This window comes from Neophocaena asiaeorientalis, unplaced genomic scaffold, assembly GCF_003031525.2.
Source record: "Neophocaena asiaeorientalis asiaeorientalis breed wild unplaced genomic scaffold, Neophocaena_asiaeorientalis_V1.1 scaffold67, whole genome shotgun sequence".
Taxonomy (NCBI): Eukaryota; Metazoa; Chordata; class Mammalia; order Artiodactyla; family Phocoenidae; genus Neophocaena; species Neophocaena asiaeorientalis.
This window is the reverse complement of record NW_020173731.1, coordinates 2,601,876-2,623,963: the sequence shown is the minus strand read 5'-3', so window position 1 is coordinate 2,623,963 and position 22,088 is coordinate 2,601,876. Positions and strand designations below refer to the sequence as shown.

At 40.3% G+C, this 22,088-nt stretch overlaps 1 protein-coding gene across 3 annotated transcripts in view; it reads left to right on the top strand.

Moving 5' to 3' along the window:
• Positions 1-22,088, top strand: part of KCNK2 (potassium two pore domain channel subfamily K member 2) — a 215,534-nt gene that overhangs the window by 62,932 nt on the left and 130,514 nt on the right. The window contains exons 1-3 of one of the 3 annotated variants that reach the window (XM_024751068.1): positions 3,212-3,242; positions 6,049-6,051; positions 6,304-6,614. In XM_024751068.1, coding sequence (XP_024606836.1) covers position 6,051; positions 6,304-6,614 — 312 coding nt within the window. In that variant the 5' untranslated portion in view covers positions 3,212-3,242; positions 6,049-6,050. Of the gene's footprint in view, positions 1-3,211; positions 3,243-3,360; positions 3,410-6,048; positions 6,052-6,303; positions 6,615-22,088 lie in introns of those variants that run through there. The other 2 variants (XM_024751066.1, XM_024751067.1) reach the window with 2 other exon arrangements.

The following is a 22,088-nucleotide window of genomic DNA, read 5'->3' as shown; positions in this document are numbered from 1 at the left end:
AGTGTAGTATCCCTGTTTTGCAGATGACGAAACTGATGGTCAGAGAGACAAAGGGACTCCCTCAAACTCAACATTGTTCACAAATGGCAGAGTTAGGATACCCACAGAAGTCACCTTAACTCCAAAATTCTAGGTGTGAATGGAATTATGGAAAAGACAGTGGCATGCTCTTTTTTTGTTTACTTTTTGTTTTAACTATGAGTAGGCCACGGTCAAAAAAGAAACTGAACATGAAAGTGAAGTCCTGTAGATTTCTTGCTGCTGGTTGGAGCATAACAGCAACTCTGAAAGCACTGGAAGGAGGGGAGTATAGAATTTGGGGGCGCTAAATCTTTTTATTACATATTTCAGGTTTTCCTGTCCATTAAAATAAAGTTAATGGGTGCTGAGTAGCCTGGGTCTGGCAGCATGAAAGAAATAGAGTCCATCTAGTTTTTCTATGACAGTTTGGTGGGATTTATATGTATGAGAAATGCAGACATAAAATTAAACAGGATAAACCATCCCATTTCCTTGTTTCTCCAGTTGCAACGATACACAAACTAGTCTATCCCCTTTTTTCCCTCTTACTTGAAACACAGTGAGTAAGTGCAAGGTGTCTCTTAAAGGGGTAGGGGTCTTTAAATTGAAGGGGCTGTGAGCGGCTGCAGTAGAAAGCAGGGCTAGAGTCAGTGTGGAGACTAGTTTCTTGGTTCTTTTGAATAATTTGTGAGGTTGAGGCTAGCTTGTTGGAATGATTCCTGCTAATGCTACAGTTTGGAATTTTGTTTCTTTTTCAAATCTTATTTTAATGTCTCTGTAAAGTAAATCCGTGGCCTCCTACTCTCAGCCCTCTACATATATGTGTGCCTAATGTGAGAATAATGCAAGGGGAACATGGAGGACCACTGCCGCACATGACTTGATAGAGAAAAGGAGGGAAAATGGCAAATCAGCATTTGGGATTGGTGGTGAGTTCTTACATCCCATGAGGAAGGGATGCACCACACAGGCATATTTAAACTATGAGTTAATCCCACACTTCAGTAAGTATTAGCCAGTTGGACAGAGGACCAGTGCTTAGCAAGGTGTGGCTAAGTTTGCAAAAGACCCAGATGGAACAAAAGAGAATCACCGAGCAAAAGGGGAAAAGTGAAAAAAAAAAAAAGAATACTCAAAGTGTTTGGGATCATTTTACTCAGAGAACAAAAAGCCTGTGATCGGGTAGAAAATGATTCTGTAAGTGGTGGATTTATCTCATTTCCTATAAATGTAAGATACCTAGTTCCAAATATCTAGAAGGAGGCCAGATAAATGATGTCTGCCATCTCACTTTCATTCAGATGTTTATCAAACGTGTATTTAGCGCTAGTCACTGGTTACTGTGGATACTATGGGGAACAGAAAGACATGGTTTATGCCCTAACTGAGCTTACAGTCTAGTTTAAAGAAGCACAACACAATGTGACAAGTGCAAAAATAGAAGCATAAGTTGTCCTGGGAAGCAAATAGTGAAACACCTGACTAGGATTTACGAGAAACTTTAACTGCTGGGGGATCTGGAAGATAATACCTGTGATGGTTAGTTTGATGTGTCAACTTGGCTAGGCTATAGCACCCAATTATCTAATAAGACACTGACCTAGGTGTTGCTGTGGAGGTATTTTGTAGATGTGGTTAACATCTACAGTGGGACTTTAAGGAAAGATCACCCTTGATGATGTGGGTAGGGCACATATAATCAGTTGAAGGTCTTATGAACAAACACTGAGGTTTCCCAGAAAAGAAATTCAAGACTGAAGCATTAACTCTTGTCGGATTTTCCAGAACTACCCTGGGGATTTCAAATGGACTCTACAGCCCCCGTGGTTGTGTTGAGTCAATTCCTTAAAATAAAATTTATATACACACGAATACATCTTATCTGTTCTGTTTCTCTGGAGAACCCTACTGATGCAGTGTCTTAGTCATGTAAAATTGGGGAGAGGACTGCGGAAGGTGTGTGAGGGAAGATGACAGTAGCCAGGAGGACCAGGAATGAAAAAGAGAAGCCAGATCAGGAAGCATATTACCTGTGACCCAGAGAGTCTAGAAGGGTTTTAAGTCAGCATTCACATTTGAGAAAGGACATCCGATTATACTATTATTGAGAGCAGAAGTCGAGAAAAGTATGTTTCAATTCCAGCAGGAAGGAATTCCTAATAAGGAGGACATTTTTAACAGAAGAAAGGAGACAGCCGGCTGAACCTATTCTGGAATTTAGAAAGTAATTTGGCATTTCAAATCGTAGACGGCCACAGCCTCGCGAAAGGTTTACAACGTTCTTTTTACAATCGACAGTCTTTCTGTTCTACCTTACCTCCTTCACGTCTATAGCTTTCGCTACGGAATTCTCCTGGTAAGTGGGGAAATACTCCAGTCTGACCGAGCAGCAGTTCTGGAAGATAAACTCACACAGCGGTGGAGGTGGGAGGGTGGAGGTCAGCAGGGGATTGCGCTGCGAAAGTGGGAAGGAAGAAAAGAGTTTACAAACCAGCTGAAGTTCCACTATATCATGTGTGCGGTGAGAAGACTCGCTCATTACAGCTGCAGCCCGTTCTCTGTGCGCTTTCTCCCCTTACTCTGCGGGTTCGGTTCCCGCACCGGGGTCGCCAGGAGTTCAGCTGTCCCCACGCGGCCGTCTGCTAGTCTGGGCGGAGTCTGGTACCTGCCAAGCTGGGATCCTGATGCGGAGGTGTGCGGGGAGCGCCGAGTTCAGACTGAGGTCTGAGGTCTAGCACCCCGCTGCTTTACCGACCACATTCGCAACCTCTGTTCCCAGCAAAAGGGGTCTCGCCCTGGGACCGAATAGATTTTTCTTCCGTTCCCTTTGCCTCCCTAAATGTCTTCACCCTGGCTCCCGGTGCTTTCCCCATTCGTGCAACACTCTGCCCATCAGAGCTAGCTGCCTAGGTCGAGCACCCTTGGAGATGGGGTGGTGGTTGGTGGTGACTTGATAACCCTTATCCAAGCGCAGACTGGAAGAAATCAGCATCCTCATTACCGCCTCCACTGCAATTGGGCTGGAGCCAATTATGCCCGATAAAGTGAGTGAGGATCTAGGGAGGGGGCAGGGTTACTGGAAGGGGCCGAAAGAAGGAGCGACTGCAGGTGAATCCAATGGCTATCTCCCGCGTCCAGCCCCGCTCTCCCCACCTTGTAAAACAAAGCCGGGGAAAATGCCTGCCCATGCAGCTCGGAGCGCGCAGCCCGTCTCTGAATAAGTGAGTACAATGGCGTGTTTGTAAAAGCTTCAAGTCCGTCTTTTTCACAAAAAAAAAAAACCCAAAAAACAAAACCAAAAACAAAAAACCCCAAAACATTGTGAATGCTGCATGCTTCATGCTTCCCAGCGCCTCGCGGGAGAGACCCAGCCATAGAGCAGGAGAAGGTGAGACCCCCCAGGTACCCTCTTCCCCACCTCCCGCCGCGGGCTTTCAGCCCCAACCAGTCCGGGGCGGGCTGCAAAGGCCCCGCCGGCAGCAAGCGGACGTTTTCCACCTTCGTTTCCCGTCCAAGGTGTTGGGTCATAATCTGGGGTTGGAGGCAAATCTATCCCCGGACCCTCTCCTGGCTGCTTCTCCCCACTCTCCCGCTGGTGCCTGGGGGTTTTGCATCTGCCTTGGGTATGGGTTTGGGACACTTGGGGGAGTTTCCGAAGGAGGAGGAGGGTCAGGTCTTGGGAGTAGCCGACGGGCAGGACGCATGGTGACCCTGGTCACACTTGTTGCCCGTTGCGTGGTGGTATAGGCAGTGGTGCTGAAAAAAGCTCATTTCTCCTGGTATTGAGTCGTCAGTTGTGGCCGGGAGCGAAGAAGACATACCTGGGTGAGGATGGGAGACCAGGATTAAGAGGACTCTGTGAGGTGCTGGGGGCAGAGAAGGGAGGTAGTGATGGTGCCGGGAGAGTGTGTGGAAGGGGTGAATCTTTGATTCCTTGTTCTAAGGAGCTTCTCTTCATGATCATACATCAAACGACGGGGAGATGGAAACCCAGAGGGTTCCCCATATTAGACCGAGGGGAAAGGCTGTTGTTTTTTATTTTGGTATTTCACTAGTTTCTGCCCATTCTGTCCGCCAAATATGTATTATATATATTTCTGCTAATTAAAAAATAAGGCAATAGCTTAAAAGAATTAAAATCCATCAGGAAATGTATTAGCTTAATAACATACAGCCACAATCTTAAAAAAAAAAAACCTGTCCCCTTTCCCCCAAAGCATGTTATATCAATAATACCTTAGTTTAGCAATGCAGTCTAGGAGTAGGATTTGGGAGCATCAAGGTAAACAGTCTTGGTGTTTTCCAGTTCCGCAGACCAGAAACCAGTGATGTGAAAGATCAGAAATATGAGAGCACAGAGAACGCTTGGAAAGCTTCCTTCAGAGAGATAATATGGAGCTTCTCTGTGATTTTCTGTTATTTTTATTCCAAAGATGGCTTAATTTTAGATTATGACCTTTATTTTTCACTGAGACTCACTAAGCAGCTTGCAGGTGGGGTGGAGTGGCTAGACAGCAGATGACAGTGATTTTAGCTGTTATCAACATTTCTGTTAAAATGTTTCAGAAAATTAAAACATTAAACATGTATCCAGTGCTAATTTTGGGTGAAGTTGCCTTTATGAATATCACGTGTGAAAGGCGTCTGCTAGTTTGTGGCTTTATTTGGAGCAGCTGACTGTATCAGGAGGAAAATGTGTACATACTTGTTATAGCAGGTTGAACCATTGGAAATTGCTGAAATGAGCTGTAGGTATGTGGAATCTCCGCTTGGAGACAGGGGTACAGTTAAGCCATCAGAGCTCCGACTTCTCCTCAAAGTCAGAACCATTCAGAGTTTTGCTGATTGAGGAGCCCTCTGTTATCTGTCATCATTATACAATACTGCTTACTTAGGTCTGGTGCTTCACATAACTTTGCTTGCAAAGCTTCTTTCGGATGGGCAACAGATGATTTATTTTATGAACTCCAGCTGTGGTAGTCCTACATTTAACTCACAGTGGTAGTCAAGAGGGCAAGGTATGTAGCCATGTGAAAATCGACACTTCTTATTTTAGAGTAATTTCAGGTTCCTGTAGGGTATTTGGGTGCAATTTCATAGATTATTTCTTATATACTTACGTAAAAGTGTCTTTTAGATTAGGTTATCATTTTATTAAACCTGTATTATATACACTAAAGTAATTTTACTTATATCTCTAACAATTATGTATGTTAAATTATTATGGTTGAGTTTTTTTAAATCTCCCATCTTTCAGCCATTCTATTACCCCTTTTGGTTCAGTGTTGCCTTTCCAATTCTGTAGTAGATGGCTTATTTTCCCCTTAGCAAGTGGAAGTCTAGTATCTCTTGAATTTTCTAAAGGAAATCCATTAATGATATTTTTGAACAGCTGAGATGAATAATAAATGGATTTAGAGTCACCTCAGAATATATGGGAATTTTTAAGAGAATACATAAATCCACTCTAATGGAGCAATTAGCTCTGTACAGAGCATGTAGGGTCTAAGGTGTGAGACAATGTTTTTAATTTTTTTTTCTTGATAATGTTCACTGTTGAAATGGAAGGAACTTGTCATCTCTTGACTGTACCTATGATTGTGTGCCCGAATGGGTAGCAATACTTTTGCTTTTTTTAAAGATGTCCGAGATTGAATAACAAAATACAGACAATGATTAATCCTGAGCCCACTTTGGAGGACAGCAAAAAGGAATGATTGAGCTACTGAGTGGTTTATTTGCCATCATGTTTTACCAGATAATTACTAACGTTCTACTTTGAGCAACAATGTTTGGATCGCAAATTCACTTACAATACAATTCCTTTATTATAATGAATTTTTAAATAAATTATGATATTTACACTGATGGCTTGTGGTATAGAGTGTTAAGTTCTTGAGAACAGGAATAATCCATTAGCCTTCTTTATGAGCACTCAAATATCTAGCTTAGTACCATCAACTCTTAGGAGTTCTGTAAATGTGTTGACTAGCACGTTGGACAGTTATAAATTTTGAAATTAATTAGGAAGTCCTCAGGCATTCTTTTTTTTTTAAAGGTTCTTAGTCAGCTTCCTGTTTTTTTCCTCCCATCGGAAACCCCAATAGCAGCAGAGAGCTAAGACCCAGCCCCTTTTCCTTGAACCCTTATATACTTCTGGTTTAGGCTCTGGAGCTTCTACCAGGAGAGCAAGTTCAGTCCACCTTTGCTGACCCTTGAAAGAAGCCGAGCCATCCCCCTCTAACCTCCTTCAACCTAACCTCCATTCTCTGTTGTTGGCAGTGGCGGCCCCTGACTTGCTGGATCCTAAATCTGCCGCTCAGAACTCTAAACCGAGGCTCTCGTTCTCCACGAAACCCACCGTGCTTGCTTCCCGGGTGGAGACTGACACGACCATTAATGTTATGAAATGGAAGACGGTCTCCACGATTTTCCTGGTGGTCGTCCTCTATCTGATCATCGGAGCCACAGTGTTCAAAGCGTTGGAGCAGCCTCACGAGATTTCCCAGAGGACCACCATTGTGATCCAGAAGCAGACGTTCATTTCCCAGCACTCGTGTGTCAATTCGACTGAGCTGGACGAACTCATCCAGGTAACTGGCACCCAGGAGTTGTTATTCCGTTTCCTCTGTGGGCAAAGACAAGTAAGAATAAGAGGCAATAACTTAGTACTAGGTCCTCCTATGTGCCTGTGGGGTCCTCTCCCACTTTTCTCCTTAGTGTAGACCTCTTGGCCACAGTTTCGTTTTCTCTTTATTGCACTCCCTCCCTCTTTTCTTATTTCTGCCATCTTTTCTTCTTCTTTATTTCTCCCACTCCCTGCTGCTTCTCATCCTCTTCTGCTCTTGTGTTTCTCTGTTTCTGTCCTGTTGTCACCCTTCTTTCTTTTCCTTTGCCTTGTCTTAGAACTGCCAGTGGACAATTCTGTGAACACAGGGTTACCTTGCTGGAGGCCCTCAGGGTTAGAGGACCACTGCCGACTGAGAAACTGCTGTGGCGAATGAGGGGAAAATACAAGGCGGAAAAGTGCGGTAATCATGGCAATGGCTATTATAAGATAGAAAAGATGAGTTTGTGGTGGATACATCTCATGGCTAGCAAGTCATAGCTCACTTCTTTAATCTAGCCAAAGCATAACTCTGATAACTGCCTTTTTTAGGTGTCTGGGGAGAAGTGATTAATCATTGCTTCTCTAAACCCCAGCTAAAAGCAATTTACTAGTAACACAGAAAAATGGAATTTTTGAATAAAAACTAATTTAGTTTTAATTTAATAATACTGTTCTCTCTAATAGCAGAACAGTACCCTTATGGAAAAACATTAAAAAAAATTTAATCCCAGAATGATTTAAAAATTTCAGTTAGGCTCCTTGGAGATGGCTATATTTTTGTTGTAGATTTCTTTTGTTTAAAACAAATCATTGGTCCAACCAAGAATCTTCGTCAAGAAGAAAGCCCTAGAATTTTCTTTCAAGGAGAGATCTGACTGGTGGAAACATTTGAATTGTACATATATTCATTTTCCTATAGAGCCTATTTTTCTTACCAGATTTATGTCAAATGGGATTGAAAACAATCTGTGAGCCATCAACTGAGCAGTTTCTTCCTCATCTTATGTTTGGTTTTACATCATTTGAGTGAGTTGGAATAGTCGATTGCGGGAAGAAATTATTATTGATTTTTATCCAGTTTCTTGTTCTACGACCTTTCCTCTTTTATTCCCTCTTGCCATGGTTCCCCAAATGCTACCTCTGTCCTCCATAGCCCTCTCTATTTATAGAATACACAAGCAAGTTCTAGTTCAAGTCTTATTGAAAGCTATCAAAGCTAGTATTCTCTGATCCTCATTTAGCTCCTACCACATTCAGACACTTCTGCATCTCACCTATTTGACTTAAATTTTGGAAAGGTTCTTCAGATAATTAGATACTGAATTCCCTACTATTTGTAGATGATGGTGCCATTTTCAGTACTGACAGTGAACCTGCCAAATAATATCATCAGTCCAGCCACCCCATCGTCTGTTCCTGCATAAGATCACTTCCACTTCACTCTTGATTTGTGCCCATCATCCTTAGAGGTACTAAAAATCTTTAAAGAATCCCCACTTCCCTTGGGTTTTAGAAGAAGAGCTCTATGTTATTTTGGTGGAGGGAGCGTGGAGTCGTGGTAAAAGCCTAACCTGTGGGATTCGACAGGATGTTTTAAATTCCATTTGAGTACTTTCCTAGAGGTGTCATCTTGAACAAGTAATTTTCCTCTCTAAGCTTTAGGTCTAGCTAGAATGAGGGAAGAATACCTATCAAGTAAGGTTGCTGTAAGGAGTAAAGAGATAATCCGGGGAAGGCATTTAGGCACTCAAGACGTGTTAGGTTTATTTGCTGCTGTTGTTATTTTTCCTTCTCTGCTTATCTCTTAATTGGGTGGAAGCATCTGATTCAGGTAATTGCATACTTACCTTCTCAAGTGAGGTTGTTTGTCTTGGGCAGGAAAAAAATGCTACGTTGTTTTTGGAATAAACAAATGGAGCTCAATATATGACCTAATTATTTTTCTTTTTGCTCTACACAGGCAATCCATTTTAGCTTTATTAATATTCATTGCCGATTGAGCATCTTCTTAAAAAATCTTAAGGATTTTGGTGCTTATTGGGTGTTTTTAAACGCAGAGGTTTGCCTGTTATTTATTGTCATATCACTCACCTTTATAACCCTATGGTTTTGATAAATTATTTTTTTCTCTTTGAACATAATTTCTTCTTGTAAAAGAAATCTTTATAATGGCATGGCTCCAAGGATCAAAGTCAGTGTCTAAATAGGGAGGAAAGCAAATGAGCCAGGAATCATATATTAGAATTACATTTCATTTGTATAGTTCTCATAAATTTCCAAGTGTTTTTCCCGTGTTTATTTTCCCTTTTAATCTTCCCTTAAAACCTCATGAGCGGGTATATTAGGCAGAAATATCGCAGCATTAAGGATTAGGAGGCTAAGAAACCGAATGATTTACCCCAGATAGTATCTTTAGGATGAGAGTTCAGGTCTTCAGAATCTTGGTCTGGCTTTATTCCTAGGAGTCTCCACTCTTCCAGGGCTTTCAGTGCTGAGGGGAAAACAGTTGGAGAAGTCAGAAGTTCAGCCCTCGTGTTGGTGGAGAAGGAATTCTGGATTCCTTTTGTGAATAGTGGGCAAAGAGGAGGAAGTGGGTAGTCAGGCAGTAAGGCCAACGTCAGGTACAGTTAACCTAATCTGGCCTCCAGTTATTAATTACCCCTCTGGGTGGGTGATGGTAACCTCATTCCATTGGGATTGAACCCGGGCCCCCTGCTTTGGGAGCATGGAGCCTTAACCACTGGACTGCCAGGGAAGTCCCTAAGTGCTGTTTTTGACAAAGACCCTCTAAGGCAAGATTGAGGTGGTGGCAGAGATATCAAGACAAAGAGAACTTTTCTGGGATGAAATATTTTGAAAACTTTGACTTTTCAACTTCCATTACATTTGTTGGTGTGATGCCAGTACAGAAAAATATATGGAAACATTTTTGTTTCAAGAGTCATGAATACCATTAGCAATAGCCAAATTTTAATGAGCACTTACTATGTGCGAGGCAGTATTTTAACCCTTTCCATGTATTAGCTCCTTTAATTCTCTTAAACAACCCTATGATGTATGTGCCTTATTATCTATATTTAACTTAGGTGGAAACTGAGTCAGAGGGAGCTAATTTTCCAAGAGCTAATTTTCTAAAAGGTAGAGTGCACTGTTACTCAAAGCTAAATGGACAGACTCCAGAGCTTCTGATTTTAGCTCCTATATTTACTGCCTCTAAAAAAATTTAATAAACATTAAAGTTGGCTGTCAAGTTCCCTAATATTCCGTATATTAGAGTGTAATAAATATCAAATGATAGTCCTCTGTACATCGTGATTTACATTATATAACATATCTCGCTCTCCATATATATGGAGAGTATATAACCTGGATTTTAATATTCTTTCTGGACAACACTTCCTGCTTTTATCCTGTTTGAATGTCATAAACAAGTAGAGGCATGGTTATATTAGATATACCTGGTTTTAATCTAGTTATTTCTATGTTTGCTGAGTCAATTCTGAGATTAAAAAATGGGGCAAAAATCTATGATCTATACATTGATAATAAAAACATCTTATGGGAGATTTGACTTTTATCGTTTGAGCTCTACGCCCCTGTGAGGTAGGTGGGGAAGGTATTCTATCCACTTTTTGGGTGAAGAAACTGACACGTTTCACAAGGTCATGTGGTGGCCTCAGGTCTAGATCTTTGGAGTCTTCCAGTTGAGGGGATTATATTCTCTGCACTGTTCGCTCTTCTCAATTTTGTTCTTACTGCTTCATTCAGTGACATTTATTGAGCACTTCCAGTGTGTTGACCTTTGTGCTGGGTATTGAGCCAAGTAAATTGATGGGGGAAAACATGGCTTCTCTTAAGGTACTCTCTCCTTTAGAGTCAATGGAGGAGACTGCTATAAACTTAGTTATAATAGAACTACTTGCAGATTGGAGCTGGGCTACTGAGGAAGAAATTAACCACCCAGTGAGAGTTGGGAAGACACAGAAGAGGAGGTGAAAGGGAAACTGGATTTTAAGTGTGGAATCAGTGCGCTCTGGAGGAAAAATTGGAATCAGTAGATGTTCTAGGCAGAGGGCATGGCGTAACTGAATTGTCTGGGTGTGAGGGGCAGCGGCATGAGTGAGTCTGACAGAGTAGAGCAAGGTCTCTTATTCCACGGGAAGGAGGTGGGCTTTACCCTAGGCCTATTCCCCTGCAGCTGAAGTAGATGCGCCGTTGAGGGCATTGGTTGTATACCAGGGGATACTTGGAGCTACATGCCTTCCTAGAATGCCAATGAACTAGACTTTAAAAAAAAAAAAAAGAAAAACATTGTTTTATACTAATTCTATAAGCATGTATTCATTCATATATATTTATTGAATTCTTGTTGAATTCCCTGTGCGTTGTCGCAGGCACTGAAATACAGTAGAGAATAAAACATGAAAATTCTTGCCCTTGGCGAGCTTGCATTTTACTGGGGGAAGATAGTATGTTAGTGATAAGTCTCAGGAGAAAAATATAAAGTAGTGAAGAGGGGTGGGAAACGTTGGATGGTCTTGGTGATTAATTTTAGATAAGGTCACTGATAAGGTGACTTTTAAATGAAGGGCGTGAGGGAATTAGCCAAGGGGCAGTCTGGGGAATAACACTCAGCAGAGGACCCAGCGTGTCCCAAAGATGAGAGCATTCCTGGCCTGCAGAGGAACAGCAAGGATGCTGGGAGGGTGTGGTAGAAGATGATGTCAGGCAGGTAATGTGGGCCAAGTCCTATAGGGCCTTGTAAGTGAGAATCAGGAGTTTGGCTTTTTAGTACAGATGAGTGTTCTATGCTGGCTTATGTTTCACCAGGATCACTCTGGCTGCTGAGTTCAGAATAGACTGCAGGAGGCCGTGGGCAGAAACAGAGGGAGCAGTTATGAGGCTGTTGTAATAATCCTGGTGATGGATAAGGGGAGCTTGAAGTAAGGTTGTTGTAGAGAAAGTTGTGAGGTATGGTCAGATTCTCGATGTATCCTGGAAGGAGAGCCAATGAGACTTACTCACGGACAGGATGGGCAGGGCAAAGGTGAGGAGTCAAAGATAACCCCAACATTTTTGTCCTAAGAAACCAAAGGAATACAGTTTCCATTTTTCTGAGATGAGGAGTGCAGGGGGACCTGGATTGGGGGTGATGTCAGGAGCTTAGTTTGGGGCACTAATCGTGTCCATTAGACGGGCTTCGATTATTGAAGAAGATTCACAGGACCCCACATAGCAGCGCTTACAGATCTATAGTATAACGTAGGAACATGGTGCGGTACAACAGCACCCAAATAAGGATCTGCACCACAGGCAAGGGTCATATCTCAGCATGGGGTCTGGCGGGGCCACGAGCCAGCTGGACTTGTCCTCCCTCTGTAAGGCCATGCCAGGCCATACTCCTCTCTTGGATCAAGAACCACCAGTGTGTGCACAGAACATTGCGGGCCAGGGAGAACAAAATGGCGTCTTGGCTGGAGTTTCTGATCCCCCGCTGGTCACATAGGCATTTTCTTGCCATATAACCAGCCTTAGTGGCAGAGCTTTCCAGGAGTCTCTCTGAGACCAGGTGCAAATCATCCATCACAATGTTATCCATAAATAATGCTGACAAGCTGGTGCTAACCTCCCTGAAGCCCCTCAGGTCATGGTTATAAAACAATACTCTTGATCAGAGTGTCTCATGCCTTTACTAAGGGACAGTGTTGTGTGGGTACTTTAGCCCAACGGCTCAGGCCAATTCCAGGCCAGCACAGTCAAGTTAAATTTGCAATGCCTGTGAGGACATCCAAGGGTAGAAGTTGAGTAGGATGCTGGAAATGTGAGTTTGGTCTTTGGGGGAGGGGTCAGGCTAAAGATATACTTTTTTTTTTTTGAAAATTTAAAACATGATTTATTTATTTATTTATTTTTGGCTGTGTTGTGTCTTCGCTTCTGTGCGAGGGGCTTTCCCTAGTTGCGGCGAGCGGGGTCCACTCTTCATCGCGATGCGCTGGCCTCTTACTGTCGCAGCCTCTCTTGTTGCGGAGCACAGGCTCCAGATGCGCAGGCTCATCGGCCATGGCTCACAGGCCTAGCCGCTCCGAGGCATGTGGGATCTTCCCAGACCAGGGCTCGAACTCGCGTCCCCTGCATTGGCAGGCAGACTCCCAACCACTGCGCCACCAGGGAAGCCCAAGATATACTTTTGGAAGTCGTCATTATACAGAAAGCATTTAAAGTCAAGACGATGGATGAAATCACCTGGAGAATGAGTGCAGGTTGAGATGAGCAGAGATTCTAGTATGACCCCAGGAGCACTTCAACATGTAGAGGTTGCTGAGGAACAGATCCAAAGTCTGCGTGAATGACTGATTTACAACCTAAGATTTCAAGGATGTTCCTCTTGTTTTAGCAAGCTGTATCACTCTATGCCCCCAGACCTCTTAAGGTTTCTTTTTTCTTTGCCTGTAGGAACCCTTTAAAAGAAACATTTAAAAAGTATGTCTCTAGGCATGGGAGCCACTGAAAGTGTTTGAATAGGGGAGCCCAATTATGTTTTGGATTATGGCTCTCTTAATGGCAAATGGGATGGTTTAGCATTTGAAAAGCGTGCTTAGAACTGATTGTATATGGTGGTGAGTGATACTGTCTGATTCTGTATACAATGGTTTGGTGGCTGTTATTCTAGTTCATACAAGCATCGAGGTATATTAAATATTTGGCTTCACTTTTGGAAAGCATATGTTCATCTTTGATCATTTTATTTATGGACACAAAATCATGTCCAGAAAGCATCTAAAAGGGCTGTCTTTTCTTATCAGTGATTTTACTTTTCCTGTTCAATATTTTGGATGAATTTAGACTTTAGGAACCCGATTCTAACAAAAAAATTGCCTGAAAAATATTTAAACATCCCATAAAATACTTTACGTCCTTTGGGTTAATCTCTGGAAAAAGCATTTTTAGATGGTGTAATGTGTAAACTTCTAGTAGCTTGGATTGTTTTAGCAGATTATCTAGGAGTCACTTAAAGGACTGGGCTTCAAGGGTGAGGATTTCTCAAGAGTGCTGTTTTCATAGTTAGAAGAGGGAGTTAGGTATCAAGGGTGATACAGAAGTCTTAAAGAAAACCTTGTCAGTTTCCAGTTTTCCTGGGACTCTCCCATTTGCTACTTTCTTAGTAGGATAACTTATGTTTGCCTCCCATCCCAGCCCCTATTTTCATGCTGTCTTGACTTTCAGAGTGAACGAATGAAAAGGGAAACACGTTTTCCATGTGTAAGTACATCCAGTAACAATTGAGATAGTTTCATTCACTGTTTTCTAATTATACTTAGGTTTTTATTATAAAACATAAAAGTAGTTGTCAGAAAATGATTTTATCTCCAAAGGATATATGAAACTTAACTAGTTAATATTGGTAAAAAAAATAGTAAAGTGCTATATGAATATTATATATCAATAAAATATCACCCAAACTGATATGATTGAAAAGGAATATTATTTTAAAATAATGGCTAGGACACTATTTGATAGCTGGAATGGTTATTGCAGAGTGAGCAAAATTATTCTGCGTATACATTGTAATACATTTAAAAATATTTTTTGGCTGACAGTTTCTTTGGTCTAAACTTAAAACATGACTTAAATGTAAAGCTCAGTCAGATAGTATTAGAGTGAAGTTTGACTATTATAGATCTGTCCATAGTAATTATGATGGTGGCTTTAAAATTCTTAGAGTTGTACATTCCATATTTTCATTTTATCATATATTTGAATACCGTTTTGCATGTTAAGGTATATTATTTAATTCACACATCCCCTGACATGTATATATTAATTCACATTTGCAAAGTGAGGAAACTGAGGCACAGACAGATTAGGTGCCTTGCAGTTCAGAAAGAGACAAAATGGTACCTTGATTAGATTCTTCCTTGTGACTGCATCTTCAGGGCCTTTTGCTTAGATACTTACGCAGGAATGTGTGTACCACAATATCTAGTGATAGTAAATACCCAATAAATATTTAGTTCAAGGCTATATCTCTTTAAAAAGTACTTATATGTGTATTGTATTTTGTTTGGTCAGGAAACAGAGAGTTTATTCTTCATCATCCCCCTTTTGTAGATAAGGGAACTGAGGCACAGAATGTTTAACCCCAGGTCACTCAGCCTTTTTTGGCTTGAGATGCTGAAAGTGGCACAACGAGCATTAGAGTTTGCAGAGCTGTCATCCAGGTGCCTCTATAGCTCGTTTCCATTGTTCCAAAAGGCCTTTTTAGGAGTGACATTATTTTGTTGTATTTTCTCCCCGGGATCCCCTTTTATCTAACCCCACAAACTAAATCAGATTTCTGACTTGTGCACCTAGGGTACACTTTCTTTATTTTAAGTTGCTGGTGCATCTGGCACATCCATGCTGTACCAGCGTGCTGACACATCCATGCCGTAGAAGCAAAGATCAGCCGCAGGTCTGTAAGTGTGAAGGCAAGATATATACTTGTGGAGAATGAGAGTACAACTGTAAGGCCACAGTGAGCAACTAAAATATTATGCAGAAACGTGTGTGGTTGGGCATTAGTCATGCTGAAGCCTGAGCAGGTGAGGAAAGCCTGAGCAGGTGAGGTCAGGGAAGGTGATTTAAAGCTGGAGGATTCTTACCCGAATGGAAGAGGTGGACAGGAGTGGAAAGAGGAAGAGCAGAGGGAAATAGTTATAAGAACACACGAAGTTAACATTCTATCTATAGGATTATAGCACTTTTACTCCTTTCTTGGTTTCTAACATTCACAAAGTATTAATCGTATCTTGTACAAAATCCAGGTGATACCAGAAGGTATCAAGAAGAAAGTAACATCTGAAATCCTTCCTTCCAGAGTTGGCCAAGACCTCTCTTTAGGCATTATACACAAATGGAATAGACTGAAGGGTGTGTGTGTGTGTTGGTGTATACACACATATATGCGTATGTCCCATGTGTGTACACATGGGATCACATATGCATGCCATTTTGCTATCTCCATCTTTTGCTCACCATTGTGTAGGGTATGATTCAGGAATATTCCAAGTCTTCATGTTAGCTATTGTCTGAAGGGTTTTGACATAGAGGACCTGACACAGAGTACTAGCACTCCCCACATCCCTTGTGGTGGGGGATTTAGATTCCCTTATGGTCCTTTGGTCGAAAAGGTTCATTCTCTTAATAAGTGATGAATAGAGGAAACCGAAGTATTGACTGAAGAGTTCAAGTATGGAGTATTGAAGAGTATAGAAGAATAGAACCTGTGGCATTGCAAAAGAGGAGAAGTACTCATCTACTTGTAGATCTTGTAGTAGTAGAACTGCTACATCCTGAAATGTTTTCATTTCAGGAAATAAATGTTGGTTCCTTTCAGTCGTGCTATTGGGATCCTCCTATTTTGTTATTTATTAAGTATTCACATAGGTTAGGTAATATCCTTTTCAGTAAGGGAATGAGATGGTGTTTTCTAACTTTTTCAGCTATTTCCCTACCTTTCATTTTTATGAACATTTGAATATCTTGGCTGAATCGAGAATAGTAGTTCATCTAGCTTAGTATTTCTTACTCTTAACTATCTAAGGAACATATAAAAACAGTGCCTCAGTTCTCTTAAAAAGGACAACTTTACCCAGTGCCTCATGACATTATGAAAAATCTGTCATGGATCTAATATTCATAAGCTTAATTTATCTAAACTGTTTGAATATAACCACATTTCACCTTGTACCTTCTCTTGAGATAAGCGTCTTACATTCTACTCAATAAAGTTTTTCTTTGCTCTTTTATAAAATTACACCCTTTAAGTTTTAAGCCATTTGCTTAGCGAATTTAGCAAACAAAGTCATGAAATTCCCGTCTACGGAGAGGGACACTGTCTTTTTTATCTTCATCCCCTACCGCATGTAGAATTCATTCTTCCTCACCTCTGTATGCTTTTGTAATCCGTGATATTGTGTGTCTTGGGTCTTTGCCTTTCTGGTAGTCTTGTATTTTCATCTCTTCCTTAGCACTTACAGCGTCTTCTTGATTATTTTACTTATCCTTTTTTGAACTGCTTTCTGCTCAGTTAACATTTTGAGAAGTGTCAATTAGAGCTGTGGGCAGTATTCCAGAAGAGGAGGAATCATAATGTAGCACAAGAGTGGCTTTCTGTTTTAATTCTTTCCTTGTCCTTTTTTCCCCCCGTTTTATTTCTGTTACCACTCTGATGGTGCCTAGGGTTTTGTATTTGTTGTTGTTGAATGATGTCCTCAGGCAAAGAATTGCAGTGACTTGAGGCTTCTTCTAGGCTACTGAAAACACTCTTTGAAGAGGGTAGCCTGGGTTATTTTCTCCCAAATCCATTAGTTTTCACTTGACAAAGATGAGCCTCAGTTCTCATTTGTGTGCCTCTTTATCCAGGCATGTGAGATTTTAAAAATTTAATTGAACATCAGGCATTTCACAGATCATGGTAGTATTTCCACACTTTGATATTTCCCTTTTTAGTGTAAAGTTAAAACTGCAGAACAGATACTTAGATTTACATTTATCCCTTCAAATATATGTTTATTATACCTACATTTTTTAAACTATTAAAACCTTTTCTTTTAGACCTGTAACCAAACATACCCATTTTTAAAATTTTTCCCATTTTTACAAAGAACATTTTTTCTCAGTCTTTAGTACATAGTTTTCTTTTTATGACTGCTTACATTTTGCTAATTAATTTTTCTCTATGTCCTTACGTACTCCCTTATAATAGCTTTTGGATTGGCGAAGCATACTTTCTCTACGCAGTAGTGCTTTATTTTTACCCTGTGATTAGTTAACTTGCATATGTGTTCAGAAATATTCTTCATGTGCTTTCACTCTGTTTTGCTTTTAGTTTTTCTCAGAAAACTCCAGTTTATTCAGAACTTACTGTTACGTATAAGTGAGAGAGCTCCAATTCGTCTGTAATTAGTCCTCCGTTTATAGTAATGTTAAGTGAAAGTGCCAATATTTGCAGACTGTTAAAAGTATGTACTTTTTCAGGGGTACCTAAGGAATCAAAATTTACCAGAGGCTTATAGAAGTAAAATGCGTTCTCTGGTGATGTAGCATTTAAGGGAGCTTTCAGAAATAAGTAAAGCAATGAATGTGAGTACTGTGAAGGGAGAAGAATCTCAGTAGACACTGTTACATGGGTTGCAGTGATGCATATTTCAGGAAAAAGAATCTTTAATTCTTAAATTTTCCATTTTTAGGGTCCCAAAATAGTTTCTTGGCTGTTGTAAAGTCCCTTTTCTACAGTTATGCATCTCTTCTTATTTTGCTAAAGCTCACTTAGAGGAGTATGGGGAGTCATCAGAAACTCGTAATTGCTAAAGCAGGACATGTTCCTTTTGGGCAAATGAAAAGTTCTCCTTTCCTATCACTGTTATTCATATACTATAGAGGGTGATTTGAAAACATTTGATTTAAGTGACAGGTACAATAAAATGAACTCCACTCTCCTTGGACATATGTGCGATCAGCACAAGAGTGAAACTAATGGTACCAGGGAAGCAGATTCTGAGATTTATGGGTGAAGAGACACTGATTTGTGTCCATTTAGACGTTTTGGTGTTAACCCCGAGAGCAGAGGTACCTCACTTCTCCATATTTGAAGGGGAGTCCTTAGGGAGGTTTTGTGTTAACCCAAGTCACCACCCCATGGGTCTGTGGTGCTGTGTGTTTCCAACAGAGTGACAGTGCGGTCAGGATTCACTAACAGATTTCCAAGTAAGGCAAGCCCAAATGGACTAGAAAGGAGAAACATCCTTATTAGATGGATTTAGGATTCTTATCTTTTATTTTGCAGGGGAAGTAAAGGAAAGGTCTTATTTTCCTTAAAATAGCCACGGAGATGCATACAAATTATGTTCTTTAGTGGGCAGCATATTTTCACATAGCAGCATCTCAGATGATGGGGTCCCAGGTGTTTGCTGAGCAAAGAAGAAGCTAGTGAATATGGCAGAGGTCTTCTTAGCTTTGACTTTAAAGCTGCTCTAGTGCATGTGTTTTTTTCTGGTAAAGTAGAATTTACAATGTTAATTACCTACCAGTCTGTAAGGAAATTTAAATGTTGCTGGGTGCAGTTCTGAAGTTCCTGTTGCATGAGGGAGGGGTTAGTGAGGGTTTCTTTGAACCCCTGTTTTTCTCTTGCTTCTCAGGAGGTAGGCAGGCTGCTGCTGTTTTCCACTTGTCCTAGTCCATGAACAAATCATCAAATGATTTATTCCCAGTTTTTATTATATAGAATTTTATAAGACAAGATTACATTTTGATAAGTCAAGGTAACTTATCACTCGTACAGGAAAACAAAATTGATTTGCAGCATAGTTTTGTGAATCTGAATTTTTTTGGGCATTTGGACACACACTGGACATCCTGAGTTCTCTTTCTGCATCCTCACTCAGAAGCATTTTTGCATTCATTTATCACATTCAGGTAGCATATCATCTATTAGACAGACCTGAGGTCAGACTTACTCATCTAAAGGAAGAGGTAGTTAAAATGCACATTCATTCATTTATTCATTCTGCATGTAATGTTTTTTAAGAGGTGTAGTTTTTTTTTTTTTTTTGCGGTACGCGGGCCTCTCACGGTTGTGGCCTCTCCCGTTGCGGAGCACAGGCTCCGGACGCGCAGGCTCAGCGGCCATGGCTCATGGGCCCAGCCGCTCCGCGGCATGTGGGATCTTCCCGGACCGGGGCACAAACTTGTGTCCCCTGCATGGGCAGGCGGACTCTCAACCACTGCGCCACCAGGGAAGCCCAAGAGGTGTAGTTTTAAGCAAGGGGAGTCATCAACATAGAACTATACTGACAGAGTCCTGCTCTCATGAAGCTTCTATCCTAGTGGGAAGTGACTAAAAAATAAACTAAGAAGTAGCTGAACAAGATAATTTCAGGAAGTACAAATGTTCTGAAGACTAAAGAATGACCCAGTGAGATGGAATGATGGGAGCAGGGCTCCTCTAGAAGGGCTGTGTTTTCTCTGAGCTGGTGACCTTGGGATGAGGTTTGAATGAGGGAGTCAGTCATGTAGAGATCTTGGGAGGAAGCGTTTGAGGAGGAGTAGGCAGCAAATGCAAAGGTGGGAGCATTCTTGGTGTGTCCGAGGGCCTGTGCAAACACCAGTGTGGTTGGCCCATCATTCATGAGTTGAGGGAAATAGGCCAAAGCCTCATAGGTCTTCATTAGTGGTCTAGGTTTTACATGCAATGGAAATTGACAAATAGAAAGTTTAGAAAGAAACAAACATAATTATATCATAATTGTGCTAGGCAAATAGGGTGGCGACTTAGGGGGATTAGAAAGATTAGTTGGAGAAATTTTAATGAAAGTTGATTTTGTGAAGAATTTTAAATAAGGGGGGACAAACAGTGTTTGGGCTAGTAGGATAGGAGCCCTTAAGGAAGACGTGCTCAAGGGCGATGATCCTGGAAATGTGTGTACTTTTGGGGAAGATATAAGGGAGAGGGGAGATGGCTGAGTGTTCTGAAGCTGATACTAGATATTCAACTTAATGTGTCTAAGATTCATTGAAAAGAAGATCATTTTAATGAGCATAGATAATTGCTAGATGATTTGCACGGGCTCTGTGTGGCAGAAGCCCTTTATTTTATTTTTATTTTAACAAAATACATTCTAGTATCCATTTTAGGATACAAGATGTATATTTTTTTACCTTTAAAAATTATTTTTTATTTAAAATCTTCCACAATAGTGGTATTTCTAGGCATGTTACAGCTTACGTGTTACCGTAAATAACTGTGTAATTAGTTTTTCCTTGATAAATAACGATTTCCTTTTTTTTCCTCTCTGGTTAACAAGTTCCAAAGCTTCATAGCAGTGTTCATTCCTGGAAGATGTTTTATCAGATAATGACATTTGGCTCTTGATTTGAGCAGGCCTGAAAGATCTATTACATGAGGCTAGTTTTAAATAAGTTGGCTTAATTAAAATTGTAAATAATCTTATTTTCTGATAATGATATCATTCCTGAGACATATTTTTCATGGACAGCTATATGGTGCTATTATACAAAAATGATGCAAAACTATTTTTTGATAGGACAAGACTTCCTGCTTTATTCTCTTTAGTCAGTACTTCATAGCCTTATTTCTTGATCCATAGAGAACTTGTGTGTATGTTTGTGTGTTTGTGTCTGTGTTTTATCCTCTGTGATCCTTTCCTTATGCAGGATTAAATTGTTTCAGATAGCCTTCTTGTTAGGGACCTAATGAGATTCCTTTCTTGAGGAAAAGAAAAAAATAAGTTAATCTCATATATAAACTGAGCTGGGATATGTGTCTTTGAGTCTCAAAGAAAATGCAAAGAGCAAGCAAAAGTGGTAACTATATCTGAAAGGGAATTTCTGAAAAGTGTCAGCAGAATTTTATCATAATGTATTTTGTATTAATTGCGTACAACATTTTAAGGAATAAACTAATTGAATTTGGAACTTGGAATCTACAGTGCCTAGTCAAATTCTGTCATTTTAGAGCTAAGAAAATAAACAGTTCAGTAATTTTTCTAAGAGCCTGCTACCAGTGAGTAAAAGAACACTATTGGATCCGTGAGTTCTAGCTCCCTACACTTTATCCCCCACCTCCCAATTTCTCCTTTTTCTTTCTCTTATAAATATAAGCATCTTTCCAAGATCAGGACTGCATTCTAACATTTTTAATTTTGTTGAAATAAGTAGTGCAGATATTTTGTTTTCTGTTCTCCGGAGCTGTAGTCTGTATACAGTCTGTATACCCATATAGATGACTCAATATTTTGCATCTATCCATTGCTTGCTGCCTCTTATGGTGAATGAATGAATGGCTAGCTGGCTGGCTGGCTGGATGAATGAATGAAAAAAAATCTCAGAATTTTAGGATTAGGGAGAATTCTTCTGAATCTTGAGAAAAATTAAAGTGAGTAGTGTCCTTTTGAAGGTTCTTGCCATCAAAATTGCCAGATAAAGTTATAAATGGATTTTTAAAAGGATTAATCCTTTTAATTAGGGGATGATAAATCAAAATGAACTAGGAAGGAGAAGTGAGACAACTTAGAATTAAAAAAATATTTATCTGGTAAATGAAAGAAAATTCCACGAATGTTTACATGTTAAGTGAATATTTATTGAATACCTATTATGTACCTGGCACTGTATGAGACTATGGTGTCTTTTTCTCTCAAAACTGTACTTTATAATACATATTATTTTATATCCTAATTGTCTCACTTCACAATATATTATGAATCTATATCTTTAACTATAGATTTATGAAATCCTTTTTAATGGCTTTATAGTATGCCATTTTATGGATATACCATAGTCTTTTTTTTTTTTTTTTAACATCTTTATTGGGGTATAATTGCTTTACAATGGTGTGTTAGTTTCTGCTTTATAACAAAGTGAATCAGCTATACATATACATATGCTCCCATATACC